General features: G+C 47.8%; 1 protein-coding gene across 2 annotated transcripts in view; it reads right to left on the bottom strand.

Moving 5' to 3' along the window:
• The window catches only part of HSF2BP (heat shock transcription factor 2 binding protein), an 86,739-nt gene extending 69,627 nt beyond the window's left edge, over positions 1-17,112 (bottom strand). For both annotated transcript variants that reach the window (XM_081234857.1, XM_081234858.1), the window contains exons 1-4: positions 17,013-17,112; positions 15,981-16,238; positions 15,004-15,154; positions 1,507-1,610 (exon numbers count right to left, since the gene is read on the bottom strand). In XM_081234857.1, the coding sequence (XP_081090983.1) occupies positions 1,507-1,610; positions 15,004-15,154; positions 15,981-16,016 (291 nt within the window). In that variant the 5' untranslated portion in view covers positions 16,017-16,238; positions 17,013-17,112. The remainder of the gene's footprint in view (positions 1-1,506; positions 1,611-15,003; positions 15,155-15,980; positions 16,239-17,012) is intronic.
• Between the last annotated feature and the right edge of the window lie 9 nt (positions 17,113-17,121).

Raw genomic sequence — 17,121 nt, 5'->3', positions numbered from 1 at the left:
CCTTAACAAGGATGTCTTGGTATTTTAAGGAGTACAGAACCAGTGGATTGCACTGTTCACGTTTATCAAATTCCTTCTTGCCTGCTGGTGAACTTCCTTCAGACAATGAAACTTTTAGGTCCAGACAAATTAACCATGCGTCCATCTTAGTGTATCATGATCTGAATAGAACATGACTGAGCTAGAATTTCAGCTTTCAATGTGTGACACTCAACCTAACTCAGCTGTGAGACTAAAACTCTTTCCCTGGTCTTCTCTACTGGCTCGGTATTAAAGTCTATACAGTCCATTTCTCCATCAGTCTGGAAAGATGTTGTTGAGCCATCTTTCTCAAGGAGAAAAACAACCGTGGCTTCCAGTTCTTTGATGAAACCTCAGATGCATGGCCTTCTGGCCAAGTGTCTGCAATTTCATATTGCTGGAGCATTCATTGTTATCTCTGGGAGCTGCAGCTTTCTATAAGTTTGCTGTGGCTGAACCAAGAAAGAAGGCACATGCAGATTTCTACAGGATTGATGATTCCATAAAAGATTTTGAGGCGATGAGGAAAGCTACTGTCTTTCAGAGTGCAAAATGATTCTGGAACGTAAAGAATGTCTTTGGGTTGATTTCCATGGCAGTTTGTCACTTACCTGTGTTCCTAAACTATGAAACTAAGAACTATGAATATCTGGGCTAAGGAACAGTTTTTCTTGATAAATAAACAATTAACAAATACGTGGGGGGAAAATAAAGGCTATACAAAATCCATCAGTTTTGGAAAACCTCCACTGCAGCCACAAACCTTCAGAACTCCTCCACACAAGGAGGTAGCGTGACACAGAGCTTGGCGCACGGCAGTGGGGCCTGGGACCAGCCTCCTCGCACTCCGGCAGGTTAACAGCACCTGCTGACCCAGCTGTGCTGGGAGAAACAAGTGAGATGCACGGACAGCTGCTGACCACCTGCCAGCACACAGTTAACAACACATCCCAGCTTCTGTCACTAGTACTATTACTACTTTACTATACGAAAATAAAAATTCAAGCTCCAAATTTCAGCAGAAGTGGCAGAAGAGTTCGAGTTTTATAGAAGAGGAAATAACTTATTCCGTGCAAAAAAATGTATAATTTTTAAGAAATATTATTAGTCTCCCCAAATATTAAAATGAAATATAATTGGTTATTTCTAAAATATCAGTAAATGATGTGTGAAGTTAATTACAAATGTTTCTATTTAATATATTTATCTCTGATTATAAATCATTGTATGCATGAGTTTTAATAACTTGGATCGGGCTTTTAAACACTGAATTAACAGTAAGTGACTATTAAAAGGCACCAAGTAAATAATCCCCCACATTAAATGGTTGTAAAATCCAAACGATCAACTATTTTCCAACCCATTCAGAATAAATACATGTAAAAATGCAATGTCTTGAGGCTTAAGGGCTGGACTGTGGCCAGCACCACTTTGTGGTCACGGCCGCAGCGCTGGTGCTTTACAGGGACCCTGTGAGCATCGTACCTTCTTCTCTCTCACGCTGTCCTCTTGCACAGACTCCAGGCGGGCTTTGAAGTGCTCACAGTCCATTCTCAGTTGCTCTAACTCTTGCTCTTTCCTTTCCAGATCTAGAAGAGACATAAGAATATTCAGTATTTCAAATCACTAATCTCTCCTGAGCATCCATTTTGCTTAATCTCCTCTTAGGAAAACCTGATTTCTTGGGTAGGATTATTCACATAACCAGTCCTTGAATAACCAATCTTCTAAAAGTCCTGCTTTTTAAGTTTTGTCCGTGTTTGGCCCATGGCAGACAGCACCTTTTTGTTCTCTGTTTTCTGTTTTTAAGACTTCATTTTACTGCCAGACTTGCACTCAAGGTTTTCAGAAAGCGTGTTATGTAAAGGATTGAAGGCAGGGCTGAGCAGCCCGACAGTCTCATGGCACAGACTTGTATCTGCTCCATAAAACGCAGAAGGCAGCTCAGTGAGGAGACGGTGCCAGCCGGGCTGATTCACAAAGCTCGTCTCACCACGGGCAGACTGACTGCACGGGAACAGCTGCTGCCGCAGTCAATGGAGAAGTGAAAGTGGCGGCAATGGAGACAAGAGGTGGCCACGGTGAGAGATGGGAGGTAGGGAACGCTCCCTCACTACCACATTCGTTCAGGTGATGACTCAAAGGGCCAAGGAAAATCCCAAAAGACATCCATGTTAATAAATCTGAAATCAACCGTATTGTCAACTCTAAATAAAAAATATTATGCTACAGAAATACTGACATTCAAACAGAAAAGAAACAGGTACTTTAAAGTTTTAAGTGCCTTGACTTCAAGGCCTAAGATATCATCAGTTTTAATGCTAACATATACCAAGATTTGAGGGGGGGGGGGCTTGTGCTCAGAGCTACTGGTGTAACTTCTTAATTAAAGTAGCACTGCTTGGGGACAGTGATTGTCAAACTTTACTGTGCATCAGAATCCCCTGGAAGGCTTGTCCAAGCAGAGCCTGCCGGGCCCCATCCTCAGTTTCTGGCTCTGAAGTAGGCCTGAGGATCTGCATTTCTAACAAGTTCCCAGTGAGACTGATACTGCTGGCCTGGGAACAGAGTTTGAGAGGGACTGCTTGAGGGCAACAGCCACATCTCTCACCACCAACAAAATGAGATCAACACACAGCCGGCAACAGCAAACAACGGAACCCAGCCCTAGGGATGTAAAATAGCGGGAAAATGGAGGGCAGTACGAGGCAGTCTGCCCTGAGAGCGCCTCATAGGGCAGATGCTGGAAAAATGGAGCATCACTCCACCCTAGAGAAGTGGCTCCCAGACACTTCCTCCAATGGACAAAAGAGAAGGGGTGTGGCTTTATGACCTAGGGGTCTGGGACAGCAAGGAAAGCCCAGACGACACACTGGCGGTGGGGGGGGTGGGGGGTGGGATCAGTGCCAAGAACAATGCAGGCATTCCAAAAGCTCTGGAAAAATAAAGGGAGGCCTACATTTTCTAGAGACCTTTGCCCTAGAAGGGAGATTAAAACCTAAAGCTACATGTTCAGTTAACGATTGTGAAACAGCTGGCAAAGCTTCTCTTAAAACGGGTTTCTTAGAAACTGGGGTGGGATGTATTATGCCACAACATGACTTTCACTGGAATTCTTTATTTTGTCCCACTAATCCTGGCCACCCAAGAAACCAACTATATCAATCAAGGGCTATACTTTGAAAAATACATACCTGCCTTTTGTAACAATGTTAAATGAAAACATATATAATTATGAATGAAATGTGAACTGCAGATGGTCACAGACAAAAAGAAACAAAATGAACAAAAACTGAGATAAAATCATTGGTGGCATAAAGCTTTTTCTTTGCAGTTAATTTTTAATTTTTTTCTTCTATTACTAAACTGTATATTACTCAAACATGGTAAAGAAGACAGGAAACTACATGGCTCACGTGTAAAAATATGTAGGAATTAATTATGACCACCCAAAAGACTCATTACGGTAATTTCATAATCTCTCACTCTATATAGCTGCTTATGACCTTACTGTAAGTTAACATAACAAAGGGACGGGGTTAAACCATCCCACTCTACCCCCCAGAGTTCAAAGGCAGTATCAGGGGTGTCAACCCGCCCAACCCAGGCCCTCCAGGAGGCAGGTGGTGGCTTTGTGCTGTGCAAGGCCACCGCCTTGTGGCGAGAAGGGAGCATTGCCGCCACCTCCCTGCATTTTCAACTTGGCCCACAGGGCATGCCTGCCGCCTAAAACATGAGGGCGGGGATCTTCACGTGTTCTGATGCATCTCACGAGCCTAGAACAGTACACGGCACCGAGCAGGCACTTTATAAATACCTGTCACATAAACGAATTTCACTTCTTTATACAGTCCAGCTAATCCTTGGATAAAGAAAAAAACTCAAGCTATTTTGATTGTATGTCTTATTCTTCTACAAGCGGATATATTGCTTTTGCAATTTTTTTTAAAAATCAGGGACAGAAATAATACATATATAGTACATTAGACATGGTCAAGACATTACCTTACCCAGCCTCAGTATTAGAACGAGGAAGAGGCTTCCACCCAGCCTAGACTGTATTTCAACTGCTAAGCTTTAGCATTCAAAATGGAGAAATCTGAGTAAAAGGGTGGCCTAGACAGACTATCAGTGTATAGAAACAACCTAAATCACAGGCCATTTCAACATCTATATATCTTCTGAAACTTAGAATGCTTTTTTGATAGCTTTAATAACATGAGAATGACTATCAGCTTATTCACAGGAAGGGTACAGAGAGCCATAAATGAAAAGCGGGGTGACTAAAACCCAGCTAAAGAAATATAAACTATAAAAAAAGGGATCGATTTCTCCTACCCTTTACCACCTGGCATGTTTATAATACATTAATTGTAATATTTAATAAATTATCAGATATTTCATATAATAAGAAAAAAGAAAATATTTGTTTTTAATCAAAATAGCTCAGTAAAGAGTCTCAAATCCAAAATAAGGGCTTTTTAATAGCCACCAACTTTTACATTCTTCTCACTAATAGTTTTAGAAAAGAATTTAGAATTAGCTACTGATGGAATCCATCTTTACGATGAGCTGAGATTTGGAGGGTATGTTAGTTTCCTAGATCTGCCATAACAAAGTACCACAAACTGGGCGGCTTAGAACAGAAATGTATTCTCTCATCATCCTGGAGGCTACAGTTTGAAATCAAGCTGTTGGCAAGGACACGCACCCTCTGAGATCTGTGGATGAAGGATCTTTCCCATCTCTTCCACCTTCTGGTGGCCCCAGACGTCCCTGGGCTTGCAGCAGTGTAACCCCAACCTGCCTCTGCCTTTGTCTGGCCTCCTCCCTGTCTCTTCACATTATCTTCCCGCCGGGTACTTCTGTCTCTGTGTCCAAATTTCCTCTTTTAAGAAGGGTACCAGTCATACTGGATTAGGGCCCACCCTAAAGACCTCATTTTAACTTAATCGGCCTGTCAAAAAACTTAAGTTGAAAAAGTGAAAAGATGAGAATATTCCGGGATTCATGTAAACACACAAAAAAACCTCAGTTAAAGAGTTTAAATGCATTTCCAGCCAAACGACACTTTAATTAGCTGTCAAATTTTTAAAACAAACCAAAGGGAGTGGGGGAGGAGAGTTGGAACCAGAATATGGAAATAGAATTTTTTTTTCCTGCGCTGCCAAAAATCTGCTTCTTTTTCTAATGTAAAGGCCACTGGAGCACTCTCTCATAAGGGGAAGAAAACGTGTGACTAATAGGAATCTGTCCTATGCTGGCACCGCCAGTGTACTTGGCACTACCTTTTCACACCTCCACGTTGGAGCTCCTCAGTCTGCCCATGAATTATCAAGGAAAAGGATCGGATCTTATCCTTTTCATATCCCCACATCACCTAGCAGAGCTTGACACATACCAGGCATACAGTGAATACCTACCTGATTGATTTTCAACTGAGTTCTATCTCAGAAAACTAAGATCAACCTTGCTGAACTCAAACGAATTCTGTTAAAGTTATTTCCCAAACCAAAGAGTCAGGGACTTCTGCTTTTCATTTACTGGCATAAAATGCAATGTTAACAACTGGGTGGTTGGTAGTGATCTGTCCAAGTAACATATGTCTCCACGCCTCCACCTTGGCTACCTTTCTGCTCCTCAGTCCACTAAGCCCCAAACAGTAGTCCATCTTCTCCTTTCCCAGTCCCCTGCATTCTGGACACTCTCCACGCGCCCTTCAGATCCACTCTCCAACCTGCTCTGTCCCGAGAGGTAAAAGGTTGAACTCAACCTCCACAGCGACCAGCTCCCTTGCCTGCTGGATTTGGACAGTGGGTTCCCACAGGAAACAAGGACAGGAGGCAGGGTGGGACATCGACTTCCCCACATTACCCCTGCCAGGTTCAAGCAGCAGTGGTTTCCTCCTCCGAGCTGAGGCATGGTCCTGCCCAGCACCCACCCTCCTGCCAGTCTGGCCGCTCGCTGGGGGGCCACGGCACCCCACTCTTCCAGGTTCTGGGCCTTCGCCTCCCTTGTGCTGGTTCCCCAAACCCTGCCCACCTTGGTCTGTCATCGCTTCATGATATGCTCTGTTTACCCCTTCTGTTTCCTGCCAGGAGCTGGACTTGATACACTCTGGTATTTATTATCTCATATGGGCCACAATAAACCTTTGGTCAAATTAAATAATATCTTCTTGGCGCTCACTCTTTAATGATTATCCCACTCTCTAATGATTCTCTCTCTAGTTCATATTTCTTCTTTTTCTTTTTTTTTTTTTTTTTTTTTTGGTGGCTGCACCAGGCAGCTTGTGGGATCTTAGTTCGCTGACCAGGGATCGAACCTGCGTCCTCAGTAGTGAAAGCACGGAGTCCTGACCACTGGACTGCCAGGGAAGTCCCTACTTCATACTTCTATGGGTCAGAATAATTCTTCTCTGAGTTGAAACAGAGGTCCCCCTCTCTTCTCAATAATATCAAACTCTTGGGCAATTAATCTCAAAACACCCCACAAACGCTTTAGAAATCACGTAGTGCAGTGCTTTTCAAACCCCACCGCTAAGAACCCAAGTGCCTCGGGGATGCTTATGGTTCTGTAAACATTTAATTAGTACTTCCATTTTACAATATGTTTTTCCCTGTTTTATTTGGAAATAATTTCAAACTTACAAAATGTTGCATGAATAAAAATAATACAACGAATACCCACATACCCTTTACCCACCCTTACGTACTGTTAACATTTCACACATTTGCTCATCATTTGGACCGTACACAAGCGTACACACAGTACATTTTTTCAGGCAGTTTAGAGTAAGTTACATATACCATGCATGGTCCTTTACTTCTAAATACTTCAGTGAACATTTTCCAAGAATAGGGATAATGTCTTAGTTACCCAGTATACACAGTTGTCAACTTGAGAAAAATTAACATACCTTTACCTAATCTACCAGGGACATTAGAATTTTGTCAAATGATCTAAAATTGCCCTTTACAGCATTTTCTTCCTTCAAGGTACAGCATCGAGTCTAGGATCAGGTATTGCATTTAATTGTCATGTATCTTCAGTCTCCACTAATTTGGAACACCTCCATGGCCTGTCCTTTCTGTATGACACCACAATACATTTTTAACAATTTAAAAATCATACCAACACACATGGAAGAACCGTTTCCAGCCAGCATGGTGATGCAGCAGATCAATCTTCGCCCCCCCGCACCAAGAATAAGTAGGAAAGCAGAATTGGAACAAACCAGAAAAAAGTTGTTTCAAAGTATCTGAGAGTTCCCAAATCATGTAGGCCTTGAGAGCCGAGACCTAGCGAAGAGGGAAATGCACTGAAGTGAGCAAGCCCAACTTTCCAGCCCACTCCTCCCCAAGGCATCTGCATATTCAAAAGCAGCACAGGCAAAGAGGCAGCAAAGCTAAGCAGAGCATCTCGCCACGGAGTACAGAGCTACCAGGCAGCCGAGACCTGGGCCAGGCCATGACCCTGGAGGAGACGGAAGCGCAGGGGAAGCGCAGAGGGGCTGCAGAGGGAGGCAGGCGGGCGGTGAGTGCAGAGAGGCCAGGAGGCCAGGCAGAGCTGTCATCAACCTCATGGCGCAGGAGAGGTCAGAACGGAAGGTCAGGGCACTTCCCTGGTGCTCCAGCGGGTAAGACTCTGCGCTCCCAGTGCAGGGGGCCTGGGTTTGATCCGTGGTCGGGGAACTAGATCCCACACGATGCTGCAACTGAGAGTACGCATACTGCAACTAAGACCTGGTGCAGCCAAATAAATAAATAAATATTTTTTAAAAAGAGAAAAGAATTGAAGGTCAGGCAGGGCCCGCCTAGATGGAAGGACTCTGGGAAATGACTCAAGCTCTCAGTTAAAGAGCTAAAACCCTAAGAGCTAAAGAAGAGCTGAAGAGCTAAAACCTTAAGACGGAGAATGAACTAGAAACAGGCCAGCTGGAACTAAGACTGAAACCAGCCGTGAACCAGCTCAATGCCTAACTGGATTCAGGTGAACTACTCTGACTCCATTCTAACTGAGTGAGAGAAGCCAGGGGGAAAAAGTCCTTTGCTGGAGAAAAATATCAACATCCAGAGCCTCTACACACTTCATTTTTTAAAATCCATAAATCAGTAAAAAAAAAAAAAAAATTACCAGAACTACCAACAGGAAAAATAGACAATACAACCAGATCAACAGGAGATCCAGACAATGGATTCATCAGACTCAGACTTTGAAATAACTGTGACCAATATGTTCCAGAATAGACAACAAGAGAGTTTCATCAGGGAGCCAGAATAAACAACAACCTAGCAGAAAATCAACACAAACACTAATAAATACTAGTATTTAAAAATAATTTTAAAATAAATAACAGAGCTAATAAAGAATTGAGAATCAGACCCACATAAAACTAGCTACTATGACAAAAGACACTGTAGCACAGGAGGGAAAGACTGCCTTTTCAATAAATGGCACTGGGTCAGTTGGCCACAGATGGCTAGTGGCTATTTTTAAAACAGACGTAGACAGCATAGATCATACAACACCTTCATCACCACAGAAGGTTCTACTGGACTATGCTCACAGAGGTAAGGTGCTGCTGTACAGATTTCAAATTACAGAAAGTAACTTTTCTTCTCTGCTAAAAACCTAGTCAAATATCTCTCCAGTATATCATGGCTGCACTTCTTTGTATTCATTGCTGATAGGCACTCTACTAACATTTAAATATATTTATTTAAACAAATAAATTTTTTAAGTTAAAACTAATGTTGCAAATTTTAAAATGTCAGTAATGCCGCTGTAGTTTATGTTTGGTGTCAACACGTAAAATTAAATAATTCCAACGCCTCTGAGACTCTGAGTGAATATCTGACAGACTGCCACTAAGGCGGCAAGTTGTTTTTAAATTATATCATTTAACATCTCAAATGCAACATAATTCATTTGGAAAGTGTCTTCTATAAGACAATGAAAATTTAAACAGGCTGAGTGGCTTTTCCATCATCTCTCTCCAAAATGAACACCTACCAACCAAGAAAGGCAAGAAATTCTTAGACTTGGTGACTTAATTGTGAAACAAAAATATCTGACCCCTCTGATTTCAAGCTTCAAGATCAGTTTAATTGAAAACTGTCCTCATGTTACAAGGTGAGCTGTTTAAAACATTTCTCATTTGCAATTCCTTATCTCTGGGATTTGTCTTTTTCTTGCTACTTAACAACCACAATTAAAAATAGAAACTGGACAGTGAGGATGGTACTGCAACTGTCTTCCAAAATGTCTAATGTTAAGTTTTTGTTTTCATCAAAACACCTTCATTGGGTACTTCCCTGGTGGCACAGTGGCTAAGAATCGGCCTGCCAATGCAGGGGACACAGGTTCAAGCCCTGGTCCAGGAAGATCCCACATGCCGCAGAGCAACTAAGCCCGTGCGCCACAATTACTGAGTCTGTGCTCTACAGCCCGTGAGCTACAACTACTGAGCCCACGTGCCCCAACTACTGAAGCCCGCATGCCTAGAGCCCGTGCTCCGCAACAAGAGAAGCCACCGCAATTCGAAGCCTGCGCACCGCAATGAAGGGTGGCCCCCCCTCGCCGCAACTAGAGAGCCTGCATGCAGCAACAAAGACCCAGCACAGCCAAAAGTAAATAAATAAATTCTAAAAAAAACCTTCATTGTACCCACTGATTTTAAAAGTAAATGTTATAAAACTGAATTTTTAAAATAATTATGCAGGAAATACAACTTTCATTTATTTTACATATTGAACAACCATATACTATATAAAATTTTATTTTTTTAAAAAAAGCAGGATTCTCCCAGTTTAAAACAAATTCGTGCCATGCGCTGATGTAGTAATAACTCTTTCACTGCTGGAAGAATGTGCACCAGAAGGCATGACAGAAAAGGGGGGTGAGCTAACTTTTACTGAGTACAGTTGAGCCCTGAACAACCCGGGAGTTATGAGTGCTGATCCCACCCCACCCCCCAAAGTACAGCTCTGCAGTCAGCCCTCCACACCCAGCGCGAGGAGGGCTGTGCAGCGCTGCAGCATCATGGGGACCCGTTTACTACGCGAGTGTCCAGGGCCCCTCCACCTGAGGACGTCCTCGTCCTCTCCGTGGAGGGCGCCCCAGCCCCGCCTGTACCAAGCACGTGCCAAAGGGGAGCTCACCGTAAAGCCTGATGCCTCCAGTGAGGCAAGCGCGGCTGTCCTCGTTCTAGACAGGGAAGGAGCGGAGACAGCCCACAGCAGCAGGCACAGACCACTCCTACATCCCCGTATCCCCCCGGCTGAGCTCTGCGCCCACCTACGGAGCCTAACCAGACCAACCATTTCTTCTCACGTCCTGTCCGCTCCATCCATGCAGCCACAGTCCACACTCTAACGTCAAGTCCAGACCTTCCTTGATGAGCACTTTACTGTTAATTTTTCTTCACCTTCCAACCAAGTCCTCAACCTATCCTAACTCAGATGCAAAAATCATTCCCCTGAAAATGTCATTTTAATCACTATTTTGAAGTCATTTCCATGTGCTAATTTCCAACTGCCTCTCCTTTCAAATTTAAAACACTAATCCGTGATTACTCTGTCTTCCTTAAACTGCTCACGGGTACTGACACCGGCCATACCCCAACCTCTGCTCCACGTCAAGCAGAAAAACTAGCTTATTAACCCACAACCAATCCTGCTCACTCCCATTTGTGACTTTCATACATGCCTTACCCTAGCCTAAAACATCTTCCCATTTCCCCTCTAATAAATCATGCCTCTGCCCTCAAAGTTCATCTATTCCCCAAGGATTCTCAGGCAACACCCTTGTAGGATTATTCCGAACTCCACCGCCTACTGCCCAGTTTCCCAAAGGAAACTAAGTTACCGTGCTAGAGGCAGAATTAAGTCCCATTCACGACCTGACACCCATCACACCGTCCTAAGTCCTCTGGTTGGCTTGTACAGCCTGAGCCCATCCAAACCATCCCAAGATGCACACCTATTCTCCTAAAGAAACTTGCCCTAAGCTCAGGTGTATGGCTTCCCTCTCCTTCCTCCCTGCCTGCATCCACTCCTACGTTGCCCTTTCTCATTGCTTAAGACAGGAGGCACACAGCAACTCTTACTGGTCAAAGCCAAGAACTGTCTTGGACCACAGGCCAGTGAGAGGGTGGATGAACCCACATGTCAAACAGCTCTGGCTGCCACCGTGTGATTCTTGGACTGACTCTAGGGACCCATTTTCAAAGCGATGGCTCATAGGATCCCTCTGGGAAGACAGGCCCTTGGGAAGGCCAAGGAAGGGCCATCAGACCTAGTCCTCACAAAGAGATAAAGGGGCGGGGGGTGATTTTTGTTTTCCTTCATGTCACCTGAGTGATAAGAATTCAAGAGCCAAGGAATTCCCTGGCGGTCCAGTGGTTAGGACTCCGCGCTTACACTGCCGAGGGCCTAGGTTCGATCCGTGGTCTGGGAACTAAGATCCCACAAGCTGCGCAGTGAAGCCAGAAAAAGAAAAAAAAAAAAAAAAAAAAAAAGAATTCAAGAGCCAAAATTAAGTGAAAGATGCCTCTTAGGAGGCCATCTTCTAGGCCAGGCCTCAGACCAGAGAAGCAGAAGTCTTCAAGGGCCAGCTCATGTTCAAGGTTCACAGTGAAGCCTACCACAAGCACTCCGGTCCACTTCGACCCTCCCTTCCTATACACCCAGTGGCCTGCAGCACACACTAGCCTCACGAGATACCACTGCAATTTTTAAAAAAGAGCATGCAGGAACGGGAGGCTGGGTGGTCCCTTAGGACCAAATACTCAGCCAGGCACAGAGAATGTAACGGGAGACCCTGCCCTTCCACCAATTTATACTGTAAGGTGGGACTAAAACCATTCTGTCTGAAGGAAAAGTCCAGGATGCTATGACAACATCCAACAGGAAGGCAAATCTTGTCCAGGCAGTCAGGTAAGGAAGTGAGTCTGGGCCGGAGGCTAAGTCCAGGAATACAAATCCTTTCAAGCCATGGTACAGTTTTAAGGTTTGGGGTGGTAGGGGGTTTGGGTCAGGGTTGTGTTTGTTTTTTGGTCTTTATCCTAAGAGCAAAGAGAAGCCACTGAAAACTGACTTAAGCAGGGGAATGACATAATCAGACTGAACTGTTAACAATTACTAAGGCTACAGTATACAAAGTGGGCTGGCGAGTGGCAATGAGGTAATGCCATCAGGAGCAGAGATTCAGGCAAAAGGACAGGGGCCTGGACTCGGTGGAGGCAGTGGCGATGGAGGTGGCTGATGAATTCTGGATGCATCCATGAGGGGAAACGTACAGGGCTTACGGGGAGACAGGCCGGGGCTGGAAGGGGAGAGAACAGTGAGAGGAGAGGCGGGCAACGAGGAGGATCCCAGGTCTCTGTCTGGATGGTGGTGCCCTGGGGAGGCTGGGAAAGCTTGGTGTCCAGTGGGACAGGGGCGGGATAGCATGAGTCAGACGTGAGAAAGTAAAATTAGCCTGCTCTGAGAAAGTGAAAATCTGTCCTGCAATTTGCTAGGCTGGGATAACAGACACAGAAAGCTGGCTGCCAAGTTAACAGGAAACAACACTTCTGCCAATGACACACTGCAAGAGTAAAGTGCCATGATGTACCCTTCTTTCAGTGGCTACTGATTTCTTGTTCAGAGAAAGTTTACTCTTTAAAATCCTAGACTATCAGAAATTGTGCTGTTTGGAATTATACTAGTTAAGAAGGAGGAAACGTGCACTCTCGCCTGCGGGGTCACAGTCACCGTGACTCAGAGCAGGGCCTTGACAGCCAGCTAGCTGCAGAGCTTCAAATAAAGGATTTCTAGACCTGATGTGCCACCAGCTACCTAAATTTTGCAGTTTTCAAGGAAGCAGGACCTGGGGCCACTGCAGTGAGACCTGATGCTGACCCCTTCACACACAGACCTAGTCCGCTTGGAGCCCGTGAAATCGCAGCTCCATCTGCACTCCATGTAAACCCGGCCCTGCCGCAAATCCTACAGCAACTCTGTCCTTTCCTTTGTCGGCAGGATGCCCACAGTCCCTCTGGGTGAGGTCTCCCTCGCTGCAACGAGCCAATAATCTGCCCTTGTCAGAATACAGGTCCTTCCTGATGGCTGCAGGCTGATAACCCTAAGACACACACTTAGAATTTGAAATGAATGTGAAACAAGCGAGAAGAAACGCCAGGTAGGAGTTAGATACAGGGCCCTGAGCCTGGAGAAGAAGTCAGGTTAGAGAAAAACCTATGAGACACTGGCATCAAGATGGCAACTAAAGCTATGTGTGTGCAGAGGTTGCCCACGGAGAGGCCACGGAGTGAGGAGAGAAGGGGGCCTAGGCCTGAGCCTCGAGCACCTCCACGAGCTGAAAGGCTGCCGCAGAGAAGGCTGACTCAGCAAAGCAGACCGAGACGATCAATGGAAAAGAGGTGATGGTGTGGCTGGGGAAGACCAGGGACTGTGAGGCAAGATCTCCTAAAGCCTAACTTTGATCAAGTCGCCATGGATTCATCTGTGGGCCTCGTTTTTGTAACCACCAGCCTGATTCTGACAGAGGACTAATCTCCAAAAATTGACCTGCGCTCACCAGCTCATGAGAAGACCCTGATGTATTTTTCAGAATGCCAGTTTATTAATTTTCAGTGAGAAATACAACTACCCAGCAGGCTGACATACTCAGCTGCTGACCAGCACTTTCCTCCCCTAAATGAGCACGAGATCAGGACTAAGAAAATTAAGAAGACAATCACCTGGAGCTGTGGTAACCAGTGACAGAGAGCATACCTGGCAGCGTCCCCGCGGGAAGCAAGGGAACCCTGGTGTGGACTTTCTGGAAAGGACTACTTACAGAGGGGAGAGCAGGGGGTCAGAGACCCAAAAGGGATGGCAAGGCGCCCAGGGACTAGCAGCAGCCCTCCGGCTGAAAGAATGAGGGGGGGCAACAGTGCTCCTGGAGCCCAGTGAGAGCTGGGAGCGACTCCCAGGGGCGAGTCACAGCTGCGGGGGAAGCAGGAGGTAGCACCCCAAACCCCTCCTGCCCGCGGACGCCTCCTCTCGGTGAGCACCACTGGCAGCCAGCAAGGAGGCAAGAGGCACGCAGCCTGCGGAGCCCACCTCCCAGAGCACACCGCAGGCCGAGCGCGCGTCTGAGGACTCCAAAGAGAGAACAAACAGGCAGGGAGCCATGGCAACCATGAGCACTCTCCCCTCTAACTGGATATGGCTGCCCCCTTGACCAGGTACCTTTCCACAAACCAGAAACTTGTACTGTTGAGTCCAGATACCTCTTGCCTGGACTAGCGCTAAAGACATGACCTGGGCCTCCTAGAGACACCTCTTCTAGAGGCTGAGCAGTGATGGCAAACAATCAAACACAACGGTAAGTTAGCCTTAACCGCTGAAGGCTGATTTGATAGTAACTCGGCCTCCGTCAGGCAAGTACTGAACCAATCCGAACCAGCTCCAAGAACTTCAGCAGGGCTCCTAGACTGACAGCTGACACAATGGCTAAGCTCAACTCTCAGAATCTGAGTGGACAAGTCCTAGCCACTTAAATCAGGGCTAAAACTGACCCGTTCCTCCATCGAGAGAAGTATCTCTACAGACACATCTGACCCCCTGCAAGGCTGCTGCATGGCAAGATCCTTAAGTGACACAAACAAGACTGAATTTTTGGAATCGAGCTTTTAAATGATAAAGCATAAAATTCTTCCGCCAAAGATGAAAAAGGGGGAGAAAGCAGAGCTGGTAGCAGATACTCGGGAAGTTGGCAGCCCTTTCCTCCAACGCAAACGTGCACACAGCCAAGTCGCCCACCGTGGGCACCTCCCTCCCTTGTGCCTTATCAGACGCTCGCAAACCTAACTACAAAGACTATACCAGTACCTTCAAGTTTGTTGATAGTCACTTCACAGCTACGAAGGCAAACCTGCCGGAACAGACTGCTGTGGCCATCCGACGCTGCTAAAGATGAAGTAACACTCACTTTTTTCTACAATCTTTAATTTCTGGAAGCTTTCCAGCACTTCCCCGTTTAGTATGCTGGGTAAGAGGTCCCGTATTTGCATCACTTCAGTTGTCAGTCGTTCCAGGTCCTTCTTTCTGACTTTAACAAATTCTTCTTTAGGTGCCATTTGCTAAAAGAACGAGCACACCTTAAGATTACTACACTTGTCCTCAGATGACTAAAACCAGCAGCCCAAGTGGGCTTGCCTCCTTCTCTTTAACACCTCCTGGGTTCACACGGGTTTCAAAAGCACGTCTTCACCTAACGTGCCCTCCACTACGTACATTACAGCTAGAGCTGTGAAGCCCCAGCCTTCAAATGGCGAGCCAGTTTTTCCAGGCGCAAACGAGGCCCCACTGCTGAAAGCCCAGGGAAACGCCAGCAACTTTTTCTTAACGCTCCGCCAGCGCCACGCTAATCACGACTTACATGAATCTGACTGGGCTCCTCCTGGGTGCGCCAAGCCCCTTGCTGGCCAGCGCGCTTCGTGTTGACCACAGCCCTCAAGGCTGTCCCGCTGGGAAACGGGGGCACAGGCAGACTCTCAGGAACCCCAGGATCAGGGGGACACCAGCGGGATCTGAACCCGGAGGCGGCTCCAAAGTCCATCCCCCAGCTCGGGCACCACCACGTGCGGCGGCTGTGACAGCCGGGCAACCGTGAGGCCGAACAAGCCCGACCCGGCGACAGGGCCTCACGGGTGGGGACACAGGAGGCACAGGAGCACGCCCACCGCCCAGCGCTCAGCCTCTCAGACCCGCACGCGCGGTTTCCGGGGCTGGGGTCGCCGCCCCCCATCCCCGGCCCAGGCCATGCTGTCCGCAGACGACGCCCAGGGCCCTCCCGGGCACACTGGGCAAGGCCCAGGCGGGCTGCGGTGTGGCTCAGAGTCGGGGAGTGGAGGGCGCCACAGCCCGGGCCCGCGGACGGCGGGCGGCCGGGGCGCCCACACTGACCCGGCAGGTCTCCTCAGCGCCGCTCGCCTCCCCCATGGCCGCCACAGCCTCGGCTCCGTGCGCCTGCGCGGCAGCGCGCCCTCTGACCCCCACGCCAGAAAGCGCGAGGACACGTCCACGCCGAGAGTCGGGCACGCAGAGCCGGGAGGCTCAGCCCTCGCAGAGTTTGGGCAGCCTTCTCGACGGGAAACCCGGGTGCTCGGTCGGCAAGATCCCGCGCTGGCTCTTCTGGCTTAGCCAGGATTGTAAACTTGTTAACTGCAAAGTAGAAGGACAGTGAGACCCACGTGTAAGTGTCCTGTGAAGTAAATCGAATCAGGCCTCTCCTGTTTGGCGGGGGATGTCAGACCAAGGGGCGATGCGTTCAAGGGAACCAGCGGCCGGCGGCCCGGCACCTGCGCTCAGCCCAAGCTCCGTGAGCAAAGGCCCAGGCTTTCCGACCACAGGCTGCTCAGGAGGTCTGCCCCGGCAGGGGGCCTTCGTGCAGCCGGCTGCTACGTAACTGAGACGACCACCATGAACTGGGAGACATCACCCAGTCCATTGCCCTGCCCCTACACGCCCACAGAGTTCGCAAAACAAGGTGCAGCCTGTGCGTTCAAAGGTACCGGTTCCCGCACAACTAGGACTTCGTCTGTCTGAAGCCGGCCGCGAGCCGACACCGCCGAGTCCCTGGCGTGCGTGCCCTCCAGGCCCGCGGGCGGACCGACAAGCTCACGCTCCCAATCCTCGCGGCAGGGACACGGGCATTGGCGGTCGCCGGTCGGAGAGGTGAAGCCCGGCCGCCGCTAGGGCGGCCGGAGAGAGAGCTGCCCGCAACATCCCGCCAAAATCCCCAAGGGCGGCCTCTGTCCCCCGCCTCCACACCGCCCAGGCGGCCCGAGGAGTCCAATGTGATTAAAGACTCGGTGCCGCGTATCCCGGGGAACAGCTGCCGATCGGATGGGGACTTCGTGGAGTGGGCGCAAAAATGCTAGATGACATAACACTGGCCATCCGTCTCTTCCTGGCCAACACCCAACGCCGGCTAACCTCGCAGTCAACGGCCCCGAACTTTGGCGACCGAGAGACTGCGGAGCCGGGCAGGCGCGACGCGAACCTGAGCTGCGGGAGTCCGCCCGCTGCCCAGGCAGCCGCGCTT

This window comes from Mesoplodon bidens, assembly GCF_964165515.1.
Source record: "Mesoplodon bidens genome assembly, chromosome: 5".
NCBI lineage: Eukaryota > Metazoa > Chordata > Mammalia > Artiodactyla > Ziphiidae > Mesoplodon > Mesoplodon bidens.
Note: the sequence above shows the minus strand (reverse complement) of the source record. Positions and strands in the feature narration are given on the sequence as shown.